Source organism: Rhinolophus sinicus, chromosome 15, assembly GCF_057876585.1.
Source record: "Rhinolophus sinicus isolate RSI-liver-muscle chromosome 15, RSI-T2T, whole genome shotgun sequence".
NCBI classification, from domain to species: Eukaryota; Metazoa; Chordata; class Mammalia; order Chiroptera; family Rhinolophidae; genus Rhinolophus; species Rhinolophus sinicus.
This window is the reverse complement of record NC_142515.1, coordinates 83,497,171-83,518,578: the sequence shown is the minus strand read 5'-3', so window position 1 is coordinate 83,518,578 and position 21,408 is coordinate 83,497,171. Positions and strand designations below refer to the sequence as shown.

General features: G+C 48.3%; 1 protein-coding gene across 5 annotated transcripts in view; it reads left to right on the top strand.

Annotated features, from left to right (window-relative positions):
• The first annotated feature begins 6,731 nt into the window (after positions 1–6,731).
• The window catches only part of PGPEP1 (pyroglutamyl-peptidase I), a 28,798-nt gene continuing 14,121 nt past the window's right edge, over positions 6,732–21,408 (top strand). Inside the window, exons 1-4 of one of the 5 annotated variants that reach the window (XM_019736864.3) lie at positions 6,732–6,853; positions 8,915–8,967; positions 18,400–18,516; positions 19,827–20,059. In XM_019736864.3, the coding sequence (XP_019592423.1) occupies positions 6,820–6,853; positions 8,915–8,967; positions 18,400–18,516; positions 19,827–20,059 (437 nt within the window). In that variant the 5' untranslated portion in view covers positions 6,732–6,819. The remainder of the gene's footprint in view (positions 6,854–8,914; positions 8,968–18,399; positions 18,517–19,826; positions 20,060–21,408) is intronic. The other 4 variants (XM_074337878.2, XM_019736866.3, XM_019736865.3 and 1 more) reach the window with 4 other exon arrangements.

Below are 21,408 nucleotides of genomic sequence, written 5' to 3'. Positions count from 1 at the left end.
GATACTGAGGGCTGGGAGGGAGAAGAGTGCTTTCCATGGAGGTCATTTAAAGTGAGATGATGAAATAGTGAGATATTCCTATTTAATGAACTAGATTTAGAAGTGAGAAAGTGTAAGCCCAGTGCCATCAGGATCCAGCATACACAAGAATCCAACATACATAAGAGCTACTCAGTGGACAGGGATGCATGGTTTGAGCCCCTGGATCCAGCTATACCTGAAACCATTATATCTGACTTTCCACCTATATGAGTCCAAGAAGTTGTCCTTTGTTGCTTAATCCACTTGGAGTTTGGACTCTGTCTCTGGCAGGTGTCATAACCTGCACTAACGCATAGCTACTCCGTGAACTCTTCAATGGCTGACCCCCCAAATCAAATCATTCCCTCTCTTATACTTTGAACTTCAGTATCTTGCACTGATTTTCATCATTACCCAGTTTGTGCCACATTGTAATTGCTCATTTGCACACTTAGGCCTTCTGGATTCTGACTTGTAGGAGCTAAAAACATGAGAGGTTGTATGGGCCACTATTTGAGGCAGTCAGCATAGTTCCTCCTCCCCCCTCATCATGGACACATGACCCAGGCTTAACCAATCAGAAGGCTTCCCTGGGATGATGCTGGAATTGCAGAGCTGGGGTAATGTGAGTCAGGTACAGAAATGGCCATCTCTCCACCTCAGAGTCTTGGCCCTGTTTAATCCTGGATCCAGTTGCATCTGATGCTTCATAAATCCTATCCTTCCCTATCCCTTGTACTAATACTATTTTTTAAATTCCAGTTTCAATTGTATTTCTGAGCAGATATGTAAAGAATGAGGACTAATGTACCTATCACACTTACAAAACTACCCTACCCTTCACTAAAAAGAAAAAAAATAGGGCAAGGTTGTGGTGAAACCAGTTAACATATATTTCCATTTAAGTGGGGGGGAAAATTAGCATTATCTCTCAAAGCCCATAAAATTGTCGTGCCCTTTCTGAAAATTTATACTGAGGTCTTGCAAATGAAGGGAACCACTCTGCCAAGGCCTTGCAGCAATGTTGCCAATTCTAAAAAAGCAGAAAGAACATAAAGGTCTGACAGTGGTGGACTGGTTGAGTAAAATATGGTTCATCCACTAGACAGAATATTTTTCATTCATTAAAAATTATATATAGGGGCAGCCGGTTAGCTCAGTTGGTTACAGTACAGGGCTCATAACACCAAGGTTGCCAGTTTGATCCCTGCATGGGCCGCTGTGAGCTGCGCCCTCCACAACGAGATTGAAACAACTACTTGACTTGGAGCTGATGGGTCCTGGAAAAACACACTTAAAAAAAATTATATGTAAATCCTCCCCCCAAACCCCTCAAAGATGGATGTAGTGACTCACTTCTAAAGAATAGATAAAGGGGAAAAAAGTAACTCGATAGAGACTTAAATGGTAGAGACACCTGGCAGATACCACATGTAGTGAGTTGAGGGTGACCCCCTAAAGATATGTCCAAGTCCTAACCCCCAGAACCTGTGAATGTGACCTTATTTGGAAAAAGAGTCCTTTCAGATGTAATTAAGTTAAGGACCATGAGATGAGATGTCTGGGATTTAGGATAGAGCCAAAATCCAATGACTGGTGTCCTTCTAAGAGAAAGGCAGAGGGAGATTTGAGACACAGAGAAGACAGAAGCAGAGATTGGAGTGATACAACCACTCACTGAGGAACACCAGGATCCCCCAGAAGCTGGAAGAGACAATGAAAGATCCTCCCCTAGAGTCCCCAGAGGGAATGTGGCCCTGCTGACACTTGAGTTTGGACTTCTTCCCTCCTGAGCTTTTAAGAGAATCCATTTATGTTGTTTCAAGCCACCAAGTTTGTGGTCATTTGTTATGGCAGCCCCAGGACTCATCACCTGACCCAAGTGATCCAGATTACATCTTTGTGATAAGTCGTGGCTATCAGGGATCCCTGCCTGATAATATGAGATGAGAAGGGCATCTCACCTCTGTGGTCTTCCCCAAACACCCATAACCCCATTCTAATTATGGCAGGAATATCAGACAGACCAGCATGGAGGGCATCCTGCAGAACGCCTGGCCAGCTCTCTTCAAGACTACGATCATGAACAAGGAAAGACCTAAGAGCCATCCCAGACAAAAAGGGATGGGGAGATGTGATGACTCGAACAGGGAGAGGACATGAGTGGAAGAACTGGTGACATCCAGACAGCATCAGGAGGTTGGTTAAAAACAATGTACCAGGGTCAATTTCTTGTACAAATGCATCTGGTAAGATCTTCTCATTCTGGGAAGCTGGGTGAAGGGCCTAGGGGAGTTTCTGTACTGTCTTTGCAAGTTTTCTGTAGATCTGAACTTATTCCAATATAAAAAGCTTGCAGCACTATTTAATCCCCATTTTACAGTTGAGGAAACTGAGGCTTGGAATGGGAAAATAACTCATCTAAGAGCACACACCATGTGATGAGCCAGGCAGAATTGGAACTCAGGCCAGCTGGCTCTAAACACCATACTTGCCGCCCTCCATTCTCTCACTAAGAAAATTCATAAAAAATGTAAAAGGAACAATTCTTTACATATGAAATGTCTTTTTTTTAAACTCTGGGAAAGAAGCTGTGGTACCTGAGTCCATTACATTGTTTTAATGTCAATTTCCTGGTTTTGACAGTGGTTAGTAAGATAGACCATGTCACTGGGGGAAGCAGAGTTAAGGGTTCAGGGAAACTGTACTACTTTTTTGCAACTTTGTATCAGTTTTAAACTATTTCCAAAAAAAGTTACAAAAGTTGAGTGGCCAAAAGAACTGAAAGCAGGGTCTCTAAAAGATACTGGCACATCAATGCTCATAGCAGCATTATTCACAATAGCCAAAAGGTGGAAGCAACCCAAGTGCCCTCGGATGGATGGATGGATGGAGAAACAAAAGTAGTGCATCCATACAATGGAATATTTTGCAGGCTTAAAAAGGAAGGAAACTCTGGCACTTGCTACAACATGAATGAATCTTGAGGACATTATACTGTGTGAACTAAACCAATCACAAAAGGACAAATACTACATGATTCCGCTTATGTAAGTAACCTACGATAGTCAGATTCATAGAGACAGAAAATAGAAGGGTGGGTGCCAGGGGCTGATGGAGGGGGGTTGGGAGTTAGTGTTTCATGGGGACAGTTTCACTTTTGCAAGATAAAAAGAGTTCTGAATGTTGGTTGCAGAACAATGTGAATGTATTTAATACCACTGAACTGTACACTTAAAAATGGTACATTTTATGTTATGTATATTTTACCACAATTTAAAAAACTCTGGTGATTTTTTTGAAAGTGTCTGTACGTTTATTTCTGAGTAGTTGATGTACATGGTGCAAGAAATGTTGGCGGTATCTCCCTTCCACCCCCACTTTCACCCTCCCTCCCCACATCCTGGTTCCCTCCCCAAAGCGCCCCCGTGTTATCAATTTCTTACTCTTCCTTTCTGAGATTTTTGCTGCCTTTGCAAATACATTTGTGTGCCTCTGTCTTTCTTTTGCATTTGTTTTTCATTCCATAAATTCTTCCACACTGGCTTTTTAAAAATTGTGATAAAATATACATAGGTAACAAAAAACTTAATACTTAAACCATTTTATTTATTTATTTTATTATTTTATTTTTTATTGGGGAAGGGGAACAGGACTTTATTGGGGAACAGTGTGTACTTCCAGGATTTTTTTTCCCAAGTCAAGTTGTTGTCCTTTCAATCTTAGTTGTGGAGGGTGCTGTTCAGCTTCAAGTTGTTGACCTTTCAGTTTTTTAGTTGTGGAGGGCGCAGCTCAGCTCCAGGTCCAGTTGCCGTTGCTAGTTGCAGGGGGCGCAGCCCACCATCCCTTGCGGGAGTCAAACTGGCAACCTTGTGGTTGAGAGGATGCGCTCCAACCAACTGAGCGATCAGGGAGCTCAGTGGCAGCTCAGCTCAGGGTACCGCGTTCAATCTTAGTTGCAGGGGGCACTGCCCACCATCCCTTGTGGGACTTGAGGAATTGAACTGGCAACCTGTGGTTGAGAGCCCACTGGCCCATGTGGGAATCGAACCGGCAGCCTTCGGAGTTAGGAGCATGGAGCTCCAACCACCTGAGCCACCGGGCTGGTCCAACACTAAAACCATTTTGAAACGTGGCATTAAACACATTCACCATGTTTTGCAACTATCACCTCTATCTAGTTCCAGAGCATTTCATCACCCCAAAAGGAAGTCTGGTCCCCATGAGCAGTCGCTCCCCATTCCTCTTCCCCCAGCTCTGGCAACCACTAATCTTTCTGTCTCTATGGATTTGCAGTTGTGGACATTTCATAAAAATGGAATCATACACTATGTGGCCTTTTGTGACTGGTTTCCTTTACTCCCCAAGGAGTTTTCAAGGTTCACTCAAGCATGTATCAGAACTTTGTTCCTTTTTATGGCTGAGTAATAATCCATGGTATGGATGGACTACATTTTATCCATTCATCCCTTGGTGGACATTTTATTTTTACATTTGGGTGATTGTGAATAGTGTTACGAACATTTGCGTACAAGTATTTGAACAAAATACTTTGAATTGTTTTGGGTTTATACCTAGGCGTGGGGAATTGCTGGGGCCTGTGGTAACTATGTTTAACTTCTTGAGGAACTGCCAAACTTTTTTCCACTGCAGCTGCACCATTTTATTGCACTTGGCTTTCCAGTGTAACCATCTTGCTTTTATTTTTTTTAAGAGTCCTCCATCTTCCTCTCTGTCCCTTCATCTTACCTACCATAGACACTGCATTAGTGGTTACACTAATGTAACAACATTAGTGGTTACAATGTTGGAAGCCAATCCTTGAACACACATCTTGGCGGCTCCAGCCAGGATTGTTTTGGCTCTGCTGTCCTCCCCTAAGAACGTGCTCAAGCACTCTTGCTCCAAATCCCGACTCCTCCCATGTGTGACCTGGGACAAGTGTCTTAGCTGCTCTGGGCCTCAGTTTCCTCACTTGCAAAATGGGATAAGAATAGTCCCTCCAAGAGTTTTGGGAGATGAAAAAAAGAGAAACCCAGTGATACACTCGAACAGTATCTGTGGGTGGTTTGGGTACCAGTGAACACGAGCCTTACCCCCGTCACTCTTGACAGCAGCCTGGGACTCAGTTTCTCCCCCCAGCACTGATTCTGAGTGCTATCAGTTTTCTCCCTTTTTTCTGGTGGGATGGGGGAAAATGAAACCCACTACGACTTACCTCTCTTCACATCCCAGCCTTCTAGCAACACATGCACTTTGCACCAGACACTATTATTACATGTTTGAGCAATAAAACCTGATTCTGGGTGAGATTTTCATTCTGTTCTCTTCTCGGCCTTGGTTTGGGTCTTGCTCCTACAGCCAGCCCAGGCCCGCTCTGAATTTTCTGAATACTACCTGAAGCTGCCAGAGACCAAAATAGCTGCTGAGTGTGTGACCTCCAGTCTGAGCTTGCAAACGGCTCCTGGGCAGTCCAGAAACTTCTGCCCTGGGTATTCTGAGGCCCTGGCCAGAGGCATATGGGCCTTCATCAGCATACTGGCTAATCAGGGGCCAAGGCTGCTTGGAATGAGATGTCAGTGACCCAAGTCCAAAATCCAGCCCTGTTTCGGAGGATGTGGCCAGAAACTCCAGCTTTATTTTTCTGGCTGTTTTTGGAAGAATTTTGGCCTCAGATGAATGTTGGTGGGGGACCAACTGTGTGCCAGGCTCATACTGGATGCAGAGACACGGCTGTAATGGAGACATGTCCTTGGCGTAGAAGTCCTAACCCTTATGTCACCGAAAATGGGAAATAAACGAGAAAAGCAGTGCCGACCAGGAATGATTTCTGAAAGTGATCGCTGTTATGAAGAGGATAAAATAAGGAAATGAGATGGACCTGTTGGGGTGGTGGTGGTAATTTCAGCCAGGGAGGTAAGGGGGGCCCCTAGGAAAAGGTGACAGGGAGGGCCCTAGGAGAAGGTCACGTTCCAGCTGAGCCCTGAAGGAGAGAAAACAGGTAGGTTTGCAGGATGTGTTCCAGGCAGAGGGAAGAGCAAGTGCAAAGGCTCCGAGGTAGGATTGTGTTAGGTTCTTGGAGGACGGCTGGGGCCAGAGTGGGTAGAGTGTAGGAAGATGGAGGGAGGAGAGGCCAAGGTCTCCAGGCCACGTCAGTCTCCTTAGCAACAGAGGAGCCTGCGGAGAACCTTCTGGCACCACCCAACTGTGGGTGCCAGGTTTTCGTTTCCCAGCTCGGCCTCTTGCCGTTTCTGTGATCCCAGGATGCTCCAGCTTAGCAGCCTTCTGAACTGTGCCTCAGGTGTCTCATCTGTAAAATGAGGTGAATAATGGAACCTTGCTCTTACGAAGTGCGTGTGTGTGTGTGTGTGGGGGGGGGGGGGGGGGGCAGGTAATTCCCGACAGTAGGCATACAGCAGACGCTAAATGAACACTTGCGGAATAAATGACCGGCTTGTCCTCAGCTCCTGACTCAGTTCAGGTGGCCACACCCTACGGGACGAACTGTCCCCAACTTACAGGTGGGGAAACTGAGGCCGGGGAAGGGGGCGGGGCGGCGCTCCTGAATTGAGCACCTGGTTCGGGGCGCGCATCCTGCGTCTCAGGCCCGGGGGCGCGCACGCCGAGAAGTCTGGCCCGGGTGGGGTGGGCGACGGGACCAGGGGGAGTGAACATGGCGGGGGGTGTGGCCAGGGCCGGGCGGCGGGACCGTGGGCGGGACCTGGGCGTGGCCGGGCGGCGGCGGCGTAGGACGCGCCAGTTCGGACTCAGGCGGGTTTGAGGTGCAGCCGGAGCGCCATGGAACAGCCCCGGAAGGCGGTGGTAGTGACGGGTACGCGCTGATGGCGGCGGCCGGGGGCGGGGCGGGCGGCTCCCGGAACGGTGGGGCCCGGAGGGGCGCGGTGGCCCGGGCCGGGCAGGTGCTGGAAGTCGTGCCAGGTTTGGAAGATGTCATCACCCGCAGGAGCCCAGCTCCGTCCGTGCGGTGTAGAAAGTGAAGGGGCGCTCCTGTGGTTCTAGTGTCAGGGTCCGTGCGGGTAGGGACGTGAGGGTCTGGTCGCCTGCCCCGCGCCGAGCAGGGCCCTCTGGCGTCCTTCCTTCCCCGGGTGGACACTGTGAGCCTCCGGGCACCTGCCTGTTCCGTCTGTCCGGCCGGTGGATTGGACTGGACTCCTCCTCCTGCCCCTTCCTTGGTCGGGCCTGTCCCCACCCCCGGCCCCAGGGGACAAAGGCCGATTTGCGGGCAGGAAGTGCCCCGGTGACAGATGAACCTCCTGCCAGCCACTGCTCCCCGAGCCCTGCACTAATGGGGAGCTGCTCCCGAGAGGCAGGCCAAGTGGAGCTCGAGGGGCCTCGGATGCCCGGCCGCCCTCCGGTTGGGCCAGGGATCGTCTTGGTCAAAATCTTTTCTTCCCGAGCTGTTTGTGGGTGACCCCGGTCCCCGCTGTCACCAACTCCCGAAACTAACTGTTCCTCCTCGAGGAGACTCCACCTCGTGGCCACGTGGGCGTTAACTTCCGCCAGGCGTGTGACTGGGGGTGCGTGTGTGTCTCTTTGATCCGCTGTCTGGAGGGGTCGGAGTGGGATATGCAGCTGAGGTTCACACAGCTGTCCTGTGGCCTGGGAGAGTAGAACTGGTCCTGGAATTCCCAGGAAGATGGAAGAAACCACTCACCTGACTAACAGGTGTGTGTAATTGGTGGGGGGGGTCACCGCTCCCTGCAGCCCTCGTGTATCTGGTTCTTTGTCGCTCTAGTGCTGACTATGCAGGCACCCACCCTACTGAGCATATTCCTTGAATGAGCTCATGACATCTTAACTGTCTCTATTTTGCAGAGGGGGAAACTGAGGCTCACAAGTCACCCTGTTTGTAAGTGGCTAAGCAGCCCATGCAGGAGGAGAAAGGGAGTGGAGAGGTCCTGACTCAGCTTGTGTGTGTGTGTGTGTGTGTGTGTGTGTGTGTGTGTGTGAGGAGTGACAGTTCCTGCTGTTATAGGGCACAGCATCTCTCCCAGGGCCTGACACCACTTGGGACCCTCGGCCTAGCTGGAGTGACCCATGCTTCCTGGGCAGCCTCTCTTGGAGATGTTTGTTTTTTAGGCAGGGTGACAGAGTGATGAGAAGAGGGAAGCAAGCCATGAATTCATAGGTCTGGGTTTGAATCCCAGCTCTTCCATCTTCTTGCTGTGTGACCTTGGGCAGCTGGCTTCACCTCTCTGGGCCTCAGTCCCGCTTCTGTAAAATGGGCCCAGGAAACACCGTTGCCTGAAAGGCAGTGCAGTGAGACTGAATGCCACAGAACATGTAGAGCACTTAGCACATTTCTGGGCAACTGTCTCGGTTTGTAAATGGGTCTGGAGTGTGAGCAAGTGGAAAGGAGGGTGGTGGGGTGGTGTCTAGACAGCCTGGACTGAGAGACACCCACATGCATCCTTTAAGGACCATTCTTCATTTGGTGGTGATTCACGGAGTGCCTCCAGCCCCTTGCATTTCCAGAATAGGGGAGAGGCCCCAAAGGAAGACAGTGATAAAATAATTAGGCACTGGGTCAAGCACAATGGAGAAAGTTGAGAAGGGAGCAAAGCTAGCCTTTTCTGGGGCAAAAGGAGACCACTGGCCTTTTGCCGGGCACAAGAGTCAGGTACAGATGAGGAAAGGAAAGGACACACAGCTTCAGTTAAGAGCAGGCAAGTGTTTGTGTGTGGGAGGGGGGCAGCTCTGAAGCACCACTGTGTTTGCCCCAGAACTAGGGACAGGCCCCTGACATTGTCCCAGGTGGCAGCTGCTCCTGCAGCTCCCTGCTCTGTTCTCCCAGGTGGAGGCAACAGCCTGGCCCTGGGCAGGCTAGGAAGGGCCACTGTGCGGTGACATGATGCTTTTACTGTTTTTTCAGGGTTTGGTCCTTTTGGGGAGCACACTGTGAATGCCAGCTGGATTGCAGTCCAGGTAACTCGGATCCGGAGGGTAGGAATCAGGCTTGGGGCTGGGCTCCTGCTGGAAATATTTGGCACCAAAGAAAGGAAGGAACCTACAACGAGAACAGCTCCTGAAGTTCCTGAGAAATATTTCAGTCTGATGTACACATCTTCCCAGATAGCAACGCTATTGCTGCCGTGTGGTGAGCACTGCTCTAGACCAAGCATTTTCTGCAGCCCAGCACTGTGAATTTTCCTAACAACCCCTGCGTGGTTAGGAGCAGTTATTCCTGCACCCACTTTACAGAAGAGGAAACTGAGGCCCAGAGAAAGTTATCTGAAGTCACACAGCCAGAAAACCGTAGTGGCATTGCCTCAGAATTATTCCATGCCTCAGTCAGGTTTGGGGGTGACCAGGCAGGGATATTGGGGGATGTAGTAACCTTGTAGAGAGGGTACAGTGACCCTCACTGGTACCTCCCAGCGGCTGGGGGAGGAAAAGGTTGCATATTGTGGGGGCGCCTTTCCCGTTGTCCTGAGCGGGGTGTCACCCCGTGAGCCTTCCAGTCTTTGTCAGATGGGGCATTTGGAGGGACAGACTGGGGAACAATAGGCAGAGAGAAAGAGAACGGTTTTTCCTTATATAAATCAGATCTGCAGAGACCGGAGCCAAACTCGAGTTAATCCTAGCCCATTAGCTCCTTGATTTAAAGCATTGCCTGTTTTCCACTCCAGAGCCCTGAATTGGGAGAAACCTTGATGGGTCAACTGCTAATTGGGCCTCTCCCCACCTTTTTTTATTTCCCCTGCTCCAGACCTCAAACATCTTGGCCACTTTTTTTTTTTTTTTTTTTTTTTTAACTCCACTTTGCAAGTAGGACAGAGGGACAGGGTCCCCGGGACCCTGCAGATGGGAGCATGTTCCAGGCTTTGCTCATCGCACCCGCTCCCTGGAGCCCCAGACAAAAAGGAAACAGCGTGTTTCTGAAGACGTGTGTGTCTGGCTTTGTGCGAGTTTCAGACCAGAGCCTTCACGGGGCTGAGTGGACACAAAGCCGTGTGTCTGAATTCCTGGGCCCCAGACACGATGATCTGCATCTAAATAGGAGAAAAATCAATTAAACAATCTTTGGAAATCCCTCTGAGCTTTGGGACTCGGATGGCGGGGGATGGCAGCTTTTCGTCCTGCTGCCTGCCAGAGGGGAAATACCCCTTCTGTTTTAGTTGCTCATCTCTCCAGACCTCACCTCTGGAAGACTTTCCATTTTCTTCCTCAAGTTTATGAAACAAGAAAGGATTCTCCACCATTTCCCAGCTAAAAAGACGCCAAATTGCCAAGATTTGATTGTTTACCCTTCTTAAAAAAAAACCTGGAGTGTCACAGACAGCCTCTGAATCCGTGCTCTCATGTAAACTCCATGGAAATTTACACACATGTGGATGGAACAGGACCTAGAACATTCCAGCCCCTTCCCATCCTTCCTTGTTTCAGAAGCCCCTTGTGTCCCTCCTAGCTAGCTCCCTCTCCCCCACCCCCACCTCCTGTAAATCTCCCTGCTGACTTTATTGCCACCGCAGGTGAGTCTTACTTGGCCTCTTCTGGACTCAGGGTCAGTGGAGTTGCGCTAGGTCCTGCGCCTTCTGCGCAGTGCAGTGTCTGTGAGATCTGCCAGCGGTTGCCCGAGCTGCATGGGTGCTTTTTAGTTGCCCTGGATGGAACAGATTTGCCTGTGAAAAGAGTGCAGCCTTTGGATGGGACAAATCAATCCCTCAAGAAAATAGGCCTTAAGTGTGTTCCGTGTGGTCCAGACTTGAGTTGCAGGAGCAGTTGACATCCGTCACCTGGGGGGTGGGGGGTGGGTTTGGTTGAATGGAGTGAGCAGTGTTACTTCCTGTCTTAACTGATTTTTCAGAAGCCTAAGTTGCCATCTGTAGAAGGAACCCCTCCTCTCTCAGAGACCAACTAATTTCTCTCCCCGTCTGTTTCTCCCCTTCTCTCTTGTGCTCTTGCTCTCTCGCTCTCTCTCTCACTCTCCCTCTCCCTCTTCTCCTTCTCCCTCTTCTCCCCCTTCCTCCCTCCCCCCTTTCTGTCTCTTTCAGTTTCCCTTGGCTTCTCTGTGGGTCTGTGTCTGTCTCTCTCAATTGGTGTGTCTCTCCCCTTTACATCTCTCTCCATCTCTGTTTCTTTCTCAGTCCCTCCTCTTCTGTCTCTCTCTCTATTTCTCTTGGCCTCTCTGTGAGTCTCATCTCTGTCTCTCTTCCCTTCCCTGTCTCCATCTCTCTGTCTGTCTTTTGCTTCCACCCCTTCCTTCTTCATGCTGTGAGTGAACTTGCTCCCCAACAAAGAGTGAACTCTTTTCCACCAGCCCCATCAAGAGGCGGGAGTTGTGGGAACTGAGCGGTGACCCCCCCTTTTTCGTCTTTCCTCAGGATGGTGCTCCTTAGCACTGTTCACAGGAGGGCCTATGTTCTTTATGTGTCCCATCCCTGCCAGGTGGTGTGGGACAACAGCTGCATGTCTCTTCCTAGGAGGCCCAGGTAGGTGCTGAGGGCTGGGAACCCTTGGCTCGGGGTGTCTGGAGCATTCCCTGCCCTCGTGGGCGAGGAGGAGCCGGGTCACAGGTCCTGGTGATATCACGGGACAATTACTGCCACAGTGAGTCTAGACAGACCTGCTAAGGATATTAACCAGGGAACAAAGGGGGTCTTTGTTGTGGGGTCAAGGGAATCGGTCAGACGCGGCCGCGCAGCGGGGTCTTGTCAGGTAGACAGGGTGTAGACAATGCACCGTCTGGGGCACCCGAGCCTGTTCCGTTCCCTTCCTTTCACGGTGTATGCTCAGTGCTTGCTGCAAAGTGTTATGGGACTTGGGGTATGCTGCCAGCCCCCCAAGAGAACTGGTTGGCCCTGTTGGAACAGAAAGTGTTCACAGGCACAGAATTTAGTGAGGTTATGGGCCACCCACTTCTTGTAGTAGCTGCAGACAAACTTCATAGCTGCTCTTTCCCCTCCATTGCCCTTTTTGAAACTGGGGAATCATTTGCATAAAGCCACATGTGCTGATCTTCAGTGTCCCCATCACTTCAGTGGCAAGTATTTATGCCCATGTCTCCAATACCTCGATCAAGATAGAGAACGTTACCATCCGCCCTGCAGGTTTCCTCCCGCCTCCCCACCCTGCCCCAGGAACTGCTGCCATCTTGAGCTCAGTCACCATAAAGGAGTTTTGCTTGATCTTGAACATACGGCACAGTTTCTCTGCCCTTGTGTGCTGGTTACGTTGGTTCAGTCTGCGTTGTACAGGGAGCCAACTGGCTCTTTTCCTGACTCACCCCCTCCGCCCATTGATATTGCTGCTGGGGGGCTTCAAGGTTTGCTCCCTAAGAATAAAGCAGCAGGGACAGTCCTGTCAGGGTGTTTGGCGCACAGTGGACGCCTCTCTGTGGGGCTGCTGGCCATGGGGTGTGTGCTTATTTTTGATGGTGATTTTCATAGTTTAGGTATTTTTCCCCCACTGGGGAGGGACTAGGTGGGCACAGGAGGACGTGAAGAGACAAGGTTAAGTCAAGACAGTGATTCACTCCGTGGCTCCCTGGTGATGCCAGCTCCTTTCCTACCACTAAGACTTGATGCGGGCAAGTCGTCATCCCACGAATGCTGGAGAAGGGGACAGAGAGGGTTCATTGGGAGGGTCTGCCACCCCAAGCTGGGCATCCAGCCTCGGCACATCATATGTCACGGTGGCCACTGGAAGGGTTTCTCTTTCCCAAAGAGGGTTCCTTAGATTGGTCACTAATCAAATTCTCAGCATCCTTGGTCCCTCTGCCCTCGAAGGTGGTGCCACCCAATTGACTTGCTTGGGCTTGTGAAGGGCTGAGGTGGCAGACAACTCCCTGACTGAAACTCTGAACAAATAAAGGTGATCCTTTTCAGTCCTCACTCTGCCTGAGATACGGATTCTTTTAATTCCTGGCCTTTCAACCTATTTTCTGTTGCCAGAAGAGGCTGTCAGGGCCTTGGGGAAAAGACGTGGGGCAGGGAAATTTCAAGCCGCAGGGGACAGGAGGGTAAGAACAAGTGGGGTCATCATTGATGGGGAGTAAGGCTAGATGAGATGGTTTAACCCAGGCCAAGATAAAGCCTTTGCTGGAGACTTCTCCTCCCAGCCCTGGGGGAGGGGGTGGGGAGAGAAGCAACCATCTTTATCTCCATTCAACTAAAAACTAATTTGACAAGTTATAAGAATAGTGCAAAGTCTTTTCACACCCAGGTTCCCAAAATGTTAACATTATATTAAATTTTCTTTTTCTCGGTAGATAAATAGATAGGAAGGTAAATATAATTAATTTTTTTTTTCTTCTAAGTCATTTTTTTATTGTGGTAAAATATGCACCGTATAAAACTTACCATCTCAATCATTTTTCAATGCCCAGTTCAGTAGCGTTAAGCACAGTCACCTGTTGTGAGTGGTGATTCAGCTCCGGAACTTGTACATGTTCCCAAACTGGAACTCAGTCCCCACTAAACACTAACTCTCATCCCCCCTCCCCCAGGCCCTGGCGCCCACCATCTACTCTCTGTCTCTATGAATCTGATCCTCTAGGGACCTCATGTAAGTGGAATCACACAGTATTTGACCTTTTGTGACTGGCTGTTTCACTCAGCCTAATGTTTTTGAGGTTAATCCACATTGTAGCAGGTGTCAGAATTTCGTTCCTTTTTAAAGCAGAATAATATGCTATTGTATTTATGTACCACATTTTGTTTATCCAGTCATTAGCTGACGGACATATGAGTTGTTTTCACCTTTTGGCTATTCTGAATGGAGAAGAAAAAAGGGCCACATAACTAAACCTGACAAGCTCAGAGGAGGCCAGCATGGCCCACCCTACAAACTCAGAGACCAAAATTAACTACACAGGCAATGTATTTGTAACCCTCTTTAGGTCTCCTCCTTTGATTCTAATGTATAAAATAAGCTGCAAAACTGCCATTCTCCGGAGTATTTTCTTAACCTATTGAGATTTTCCCTCCCAGTAGTTGTCGTCAGTTTGGCTCAAATAAAATCATTAAAATTCTCTACAGGTTTGGGCGTTTCTTATGTCAACATGAATGGTGCAACATAGGTGTACAGATAGCTGTTCAAGACCCTGCTTTCAATTCTTTGGGGTATATACCTAACATGGGATTGCTGGAGCATATGATAATTATATGTTTAATATTTTTGAGGAATGGACTTACCGTTCTCCATAGCAGCTGCACCATTTCACGTTCCCACCACAGTGCACAAAGGTTCCAGTTTCTCCACAACCTCACCAACACTTGCAATTTTCCTTTAAAAAAAAGCTATCCTAGTGGGTGTGAAGTGGTATCCCATGGTTTTCATTGGCATTTCTCTACTGACTAATCATGTTGAGCATCTTTTCATGTTTATATTATTGGTCCTTTGTATGTATTTCTTTGGAGAAATGTCTATTCATGTCCTTTGCCTGGTTTAAAATTGGGTTGTTAGGGTTTTCATTAAGTTATACTCGTTCTTTATATAGATTTTGATCCCTTGTCAGATATGTGATTTGCAGATATTTTCTCTCATCCCATTCTCATTTCACTCTGTTGTGTTCTTTGCACAAAAGTTTTTATTTTTATAAACTCCAATTTCTCTAGTTTTTCTTTTATTGTCTGTGTGTTTGGTGTCATTGAATTGGTTTTTAGGACAGAAAGGAGCTCAGTGGGTCTCCTGTTGGGGATTAGGAGAAGACTCATTTATACCCTAAAGTTCTCCCCCGTCTCTAGGACACACTGAGTCTGAGGTCAGAAAGCAGCTTTGATTTGCCAGTATCACTTGATGGTAAATAAGTACTGATTTTGAAGTGCAGCAAAGCCACTTCTCAGATTTTATGCCTCACACATTGTATGCGAAATGTGCGCAAGGATGTTCATGGCAGCACGGCTTATAATTGAGAAAAATTGGAAGCCACTTCAATATTCCAGTGTAGGGGAATATTTATATCCATGGCAGCTAATTTCTGAGATGGAATATTATGTGGCATGGAAAAGGGGAGGAACAAGATTTAGATGTAACAATGTAGCTAGAGCTCCAAAACCACCTGCTAAGTGGAGAAAACACAGTTTCCAAAGGATACAAATGAGGTAAAAAGAAATACTATGTGTTTTCTCAGATAGGTGTGTATGGGTCTGCATGGATGTGTGTGCTGTGGATAGTACTTGTCTCTGAAGTACAGGGGTGGGACCCGGACTTGGGGTGAGGCAGCTTCAAACTTGATCTGTCTGGCTTTTTAAAAATATATTATTTTAATGTCCTCATTTACTAATTCTACCATCTGTGTTGTTGCTGGCTCTGTTTCTATTGATTGATTTTCCTCCTCCTTCTGGGTGGTAGTTTTGTTTCTTGGCATGCCTCCTAAGTTTCAGTTAGATGCCAGAATTGTGAATTTCACCTGGTCTTATGCGGGATACTTTTGTATTTCCTCTAAATGTTCTTGAGCTTTGTTCTGAGATACAGTTAAGTTATTGGAAACAGTTTTATCCTTTCAGGGCTTGCTGTTAAATTTTGTTAGGCAGGATCAGAGCAGTCTTTATTCCCAGGGCTAATTTTCCCCCACTTCCTCATGAAGTTTTTCCACTCTGGCCGGTGGGTACACCAAGTATTTCCAGCCCCATGTGAGCTCTGAGGGTTGTTCCCTCTGATCCTTTCAAGTCACTAGCTGTGTCACTGGCCTCAGCATGCTCGTATATACCCATCAATCCCTGGGGATCCTCAAAAGATCTCTGGATAAATATCCATTGCCCCCACTCCTTTCTCTCCTGCCCGCCCTCCCTCCCCGTGCACTTCTATCCCTCTTCCTCACCCCTGCCCTCCCGGCAGTGGCTTCCTTATATCTCCTCTTTGGGACTCCACCCTTCAAACTGTAGCCTTCTTAACCCTTTCTAGAACCTCCTCTTTGACTCCTCAACTAAATGTCTGAGAACTGTTATTTTACACATTTTGTTAATCCCCCCCCCCCAGGGGTTCCAAACAGGAAAGTACAATTTGATTCTTATGGCTCCGTTTTAGGCAGAAGTTGCTTTTGTGTGTTTTTTTAAGGAAGTGCATTCATATTTTAAAATATAGTTTAAGTTTGCATGTTCTGAGACCTTTTTAGGCACTGTGCCCTTCATGTGTATTGTTTTATTTTGTTTCTCCTCCCTACAACATGGGTACAGATGTGGGAACTAAAGCACAGAGGGTGAGTGACTTGCCCAAAGTCACCCAGCCAGTGAGTGAGGGGAGGACTAATCTGGTCCCCTGGCTCTGGAGGCCACACCCCTGACTACCCTCCCCCATCCATGCAATGAAGAGCTGCCTTTCTTTTCTTTCTTCCTTCCTTCACAGGGGTTTGACAGTGTGAAAAACAATATAGCCGTGTCGGAATCACGTGCCTGCTTTGTCTCCAAGTCCTCAAACGCTTTAAAGAATAGCCTCTCTGGTCCCATTGCACTGTCCAGGAAGTTGAGGCTTAGATGGAAAGGGAGCACGAAGAATAAAAATATGAAAGATTAAGAAAAATGACTGTGGGAGACATGAAGTATTTTACCAAGTGTTCCCTTTGGTATATTTTAAATGTTTGGAAATCAGTTTCACAGAAAACATAGCCCCTCACCCCGTAGCCACCTGCCCCAGCAGCAGTCTGCCGCTGTCTCAGGCGCCCGTGTTTGGGATGCAGGTTTATACTCTGCCCTCATCTGTCAGGCTGTGGGATTTCTCAGGGGGCCCTTCCTAGTTCTGTATGTCTCTGGGCTTGGTGAGAGGGATGGGGTCCCAGTTCCTGGTGTCAGCATTTGAGGCACCCCCAATACACCCACTGTGCCCCACCTACCCTCCAGGTGTTCTTGTCTCCAGGTGACCTGGTGCACCCTCTTTGAGGCGCAATATGGAATTACCTACCAGTGAGGAGGGACCTGCCTTTCCAGGCTGTGGAAAGTAACTGCTGTGATTGGGTGCAGAGTTGGGACAGCGTGGATAGCAAGGTCAGGTGACTGGAGAAGGAAATCTTGAAGCTGCTGCAGGAGATGCAAGAACTCACCCACAGCAAATTCAGTGAAGCTAGTCAAAAAAGTGCTTCTCCTGGGACCCACCCACAGCAATGGATAACGTCTGCCAGTGGTAGAGTTTTAAAAACCATTGCACGAGATCTAAGAATAAGAAACAGCCCTACTGATACTCATTATTTGAAGTATTAGTTTTACTATAAAGAATGCTCAGATTTTCATGTGCAGCTGAAACCTTCATCCCCAAACATCTCCGCCTGCTTCTGGGTGCCCGGGCTGGTGAGATCACTGCTCCTCCAGCAAATTGGTTTCTGGGCTTACTGTGCACTGCGCCTTGGCCCAGCCAGGTGGGGGCCTGCACGGAGTTGACTGGTGGACCCTTGGTGGAGCACGTTGAGAAGCCGAGGAAAACATCGGTGTTTCCCCGAGAAAAGTGTGCACGCATTTTTGTATATAATTCAAAGATGTTCACGGCAGCACGGCTTATAATTGAGAGAAATTGGAGGCCACTTCAATATTCCAGTGTAGGGGAATATTTACAGCCATGGCAGCTAATTTCTGAGATGGAATATTATGTGGCATGGAAAAGGGGAGGAACAAGATTTAGATGTAACAATGTAGCTAGAGCTCCAAAACCACCTGCTGAGAGGAGAAAACACAGTTGCCAAAGGATACAAATGAGGTAAAAAGAAATACTATGTGTTTTCTCAAATAGGTGTGTATGGGTCACAGAGCCAGCAACAACACTGTTGGTAGAATTAGTAAATAAGGACATTAAAATAGGATATTTTTGAAAAGCCAGACAGATCAAGTTTGAAGCTGCCTCACCCCAAGTCCAGATCCTATCTCCATGGAGTTGGGTCCACCTATAAATGTATACTGAGCCCTTGCTATGTGCCATGTACCATGTCTAGAAATAATTCTTCCCAGGGGTACCAGAGGGAAGTATAACAACAACAAAAACAGTCACAGCAGGCAGCATTATTGGTGCACTGAGAATGTGCCAAGCATTGCTTGGAACTCTTAGTGTGAATTCATTCATTTAATTCTTTTAACTGCCTTGCTCACAAGTACTTTTTCATCCCCATTTCATATATAAGGTAACTGAGGCTCAGAGAGGTTAAGTAATGTGTCCAAGGTCACACAGGGAAGGTTCAAACCTGGGAACCTAGCTCCAGAGGCTGCAGCATCAGACCACCGCTCATGGATGTGCACAGAGAGTTCGAGAAGTATGGGTGGGGAAGGGGATGAGGGAGGAGGTTTGGGGCAGACCAGCACACTCGTCTTCCCCCTCTGCACAGTGAGTCAGGAGCCCCGCTGGCTTTCTGAGGATGGGTCAGTTTATTTCCAGGGCGTGTGTTGTCTCTGCAGCCCTCACCTAATGCCACAACACTCCCTCTGCTCTCGCTTGCAGGAGCTAGAGAAGCTGGGGCTTGGTGACAGCGTGGACCTGCACGTGTACGAGATCCCTGTCGAGTACCAGACTGTGCAGAGGCTCATCCCCGCCCTGTGGGAGAAGCATAGCCCGCAGGTGAGTGGAGCAAAGGCAGGTGCTGCTTCGTGAGGACCTGCCGGTGAGCGCCCCACGCAAGGATGATGTATATGTATGTGGCTTTGGGCCTGCTGCAATCACACGTCATCAACATTTAAAAAACTCACTAATAAGACATTTTACATTCTTTTTTTGTGCCAAGTCTCTGAAATCTGGTGTGTTTTACACTTGACCATACATCTCCATTTGTACCAGCCACATGTCGAGTGCTCAGTAGCCAAGAGTGGCCTGTGGCTACCTGTATTTTAAATGTGCACATATTTTCTTACGATGCCCTTTCTGTGTAAGCATACACACCAATAATTGAAAGTTGAAGTTAAACTGTATTCAATTTGGTATCCTGCTTTTTATAAGTATTTTATCATGAGCATTTAATCATCTGGGTCATTAAAAATTCTCCCTAAACATTATTTTAATGTAATTTTTGGTAATTAATATAACCATTCTCCTATTATGGGGCATGCCATTTGTTTCCATGTTTTTTCTCCCTTCTAAGTGACCATTGAAAGATTATTACATCTCTGATTATTTTTAGGCTAGATTCCTAGAAGTTATACCTTGTCTTTTGCATTTGGTGATATGTCTTGAAGACCTTTCCTTACAGAATTGCTTTGGGTATTTTTTCCCCTCTTTCTCCCGCCTCCCTCCCCTCTCCATTCTGGTTCAAGCCATTGTCTCTCAGTCTAGTTGTGTAGGACACAGCTCCCTGGCCCATGGTGGTGTTATGAGCCTTGCGCTCCCCCTAGCTGAGCAGTCGCCAGTCATTGGTTGGCCATTCAAAGCAGCTTACGGCAGCCAGCAGCAGCATTTGGCAGCCCGTGGCAGCACTTAGTAGCCTGTGGCAGCCCACGCCAACCTCTGGCTCCTCAGCTCCAGGGAGAGCTGTTCACAGTCTTAGCTGTAGAGGGCACAGCTCACTGGCCCATGTGGGAATTGAACTGGTGACCTCGGGCGTTAGGAGCAGGCACCAACCGCCTGAGCCACCAGGCCCGCCCACTTTGGGCATTTTAACAGCTATATTATAGTTCATAATTTAGCCAACCCCCACAAGTGGCTAATGAGGTTGTTTCCAGTATTTGATTGTATTAACAAAGCTGCGGTGAACATCCTTGCATGTTTCACTTGGCATACCTTTCTGCAAGAGTAACCATAGGGTCTATTCCAGCAGCAAGAGGTCAGAAACAGTGTAACCCCTGGTAGAGCCCAGTGAGGATACCGCCCTCTCCTTGGCCTCGGGGACCCCCACGCTTACGGACAGACCCTGTTAAGCCCTGCCTGTCTGTCTGCAGCTGGTGGTGCATGTGGGTGTGTCAGGCATGGCGACCACAGTCACATTGGAGAAGTGTGGGCACAACAAGGGCTACAAAGGGCTGGACAACTGCCGCTTTTGCCCTGGCTCCCAGTGCTGTGTGGAGGACGGTCCTGAAAGCATTGACTCCATCATCGACATGGATGCTGTATGTAAGAGGGTCACCACGTTGGGCCTGGATGTGTCGGTGACCATCTCACAAGATGCTGGCAGGTAGGGCACCATGGGGTGGGTGTGCGCAGAGGTGTCCCTCTTCCAAAAGCCCAGGCTGGTGTTGAACAAGCCCAGTGTGTTGACTTTGGCCTCTGTGGGCCAAACACTGACATGCATGAGCCATAGAGCTAAGTATGTACACTTAACAGGTCCCGCTGATTCTGATTCTGGACCTGCCCACGTCTCCCCACCCAGGCCCCTGCCACCTCCCATCTGGATGCCGCCCAGCTGACTCCTTGCTGTCCCTCCCACCACCTCTGCCCCGAACCTGGTAGCCCTTCTACAAACAGTCTATTTTCTAGGTTCGTTTCCTGTGACAACTAGAACAAAACCATAAACCTGGTGTTTTAGGACAACAGAAACTTATTTTCTCCTAGTTCTGGAAGCTAGAAGTCCAAAATCAAAGTGTTGGCAAGCTTTATTCCTTCTTGAGGCTCTGAGGGAGAATCTGTTCTCTGCCTCTCTTCTGGCTGATGGTGGCTGCCAGCAACCGTTGGCAGCCCTTGGCTTGTAGATGCATCGCCCCAATCTCTGCCTTTGTCTTCACATGGCCTTCTTATAAGGACACCAGTCATTGGATTTAGGTCCCACCCTCGTCTAGTATGACCTCATCTTAACTAATTACATCTGCCCATCCCCCATATCCAAATAAGGTCTCATTCTGAGTTCTGGGTGAACGTGAATTTGAGAAGGAAACTATTACAAGATCTTTTATAAATTTAAGTCCGATGAGGTCCCTTCCTTGCTTAATCCCTCCTGTAGCTCCCACTTCCCCTAGAATAAAATCCCAACCTCTCCTCACCATCCCTAGGTGCCTTTCAGTCTGGTCCCTGCCCACCTCGCCACCCTCATCTGCCTCCACTCTCCCCTCACCCTCTGCATTCCAGACCCACACACCAGCCTCCTCCTGTTCCTCAAACACACCAAGCACACTCTAGCCTCAGGGCCTTTGCACATGCGTTGGCCCCTGCCCAAACCCATCTCCCTCTGATAAGGTCTCTTTCAGGTCTCAGCTTCAACATGTCACCTCCTTAGGGAGGCCTCCCCAACCTCCCAGACCAAGTAGTGTCCTCTGCTCTACTCCCACTCGGCCAGTGGGTACCTTGATTGCTGAACCCTTCTTACACGATTTCAGCCCAAAGGCAGCAGCAGGTGGCAAGTATAGTTGACTGACTAAATACAGGAGTAACTGAATTTGCCATCAGTCTCCTTTAAACACTAGTTTTAAATTGCATAGACAATTCTGGAATATGTTTTCGTATGTTCCCATTGTGAAAATTTATCTTGCCCTCTCTCCTTCCCCCTAGCAATCCCTCTGTTAAATTAGAGATTTAAATTATGAAATCTAT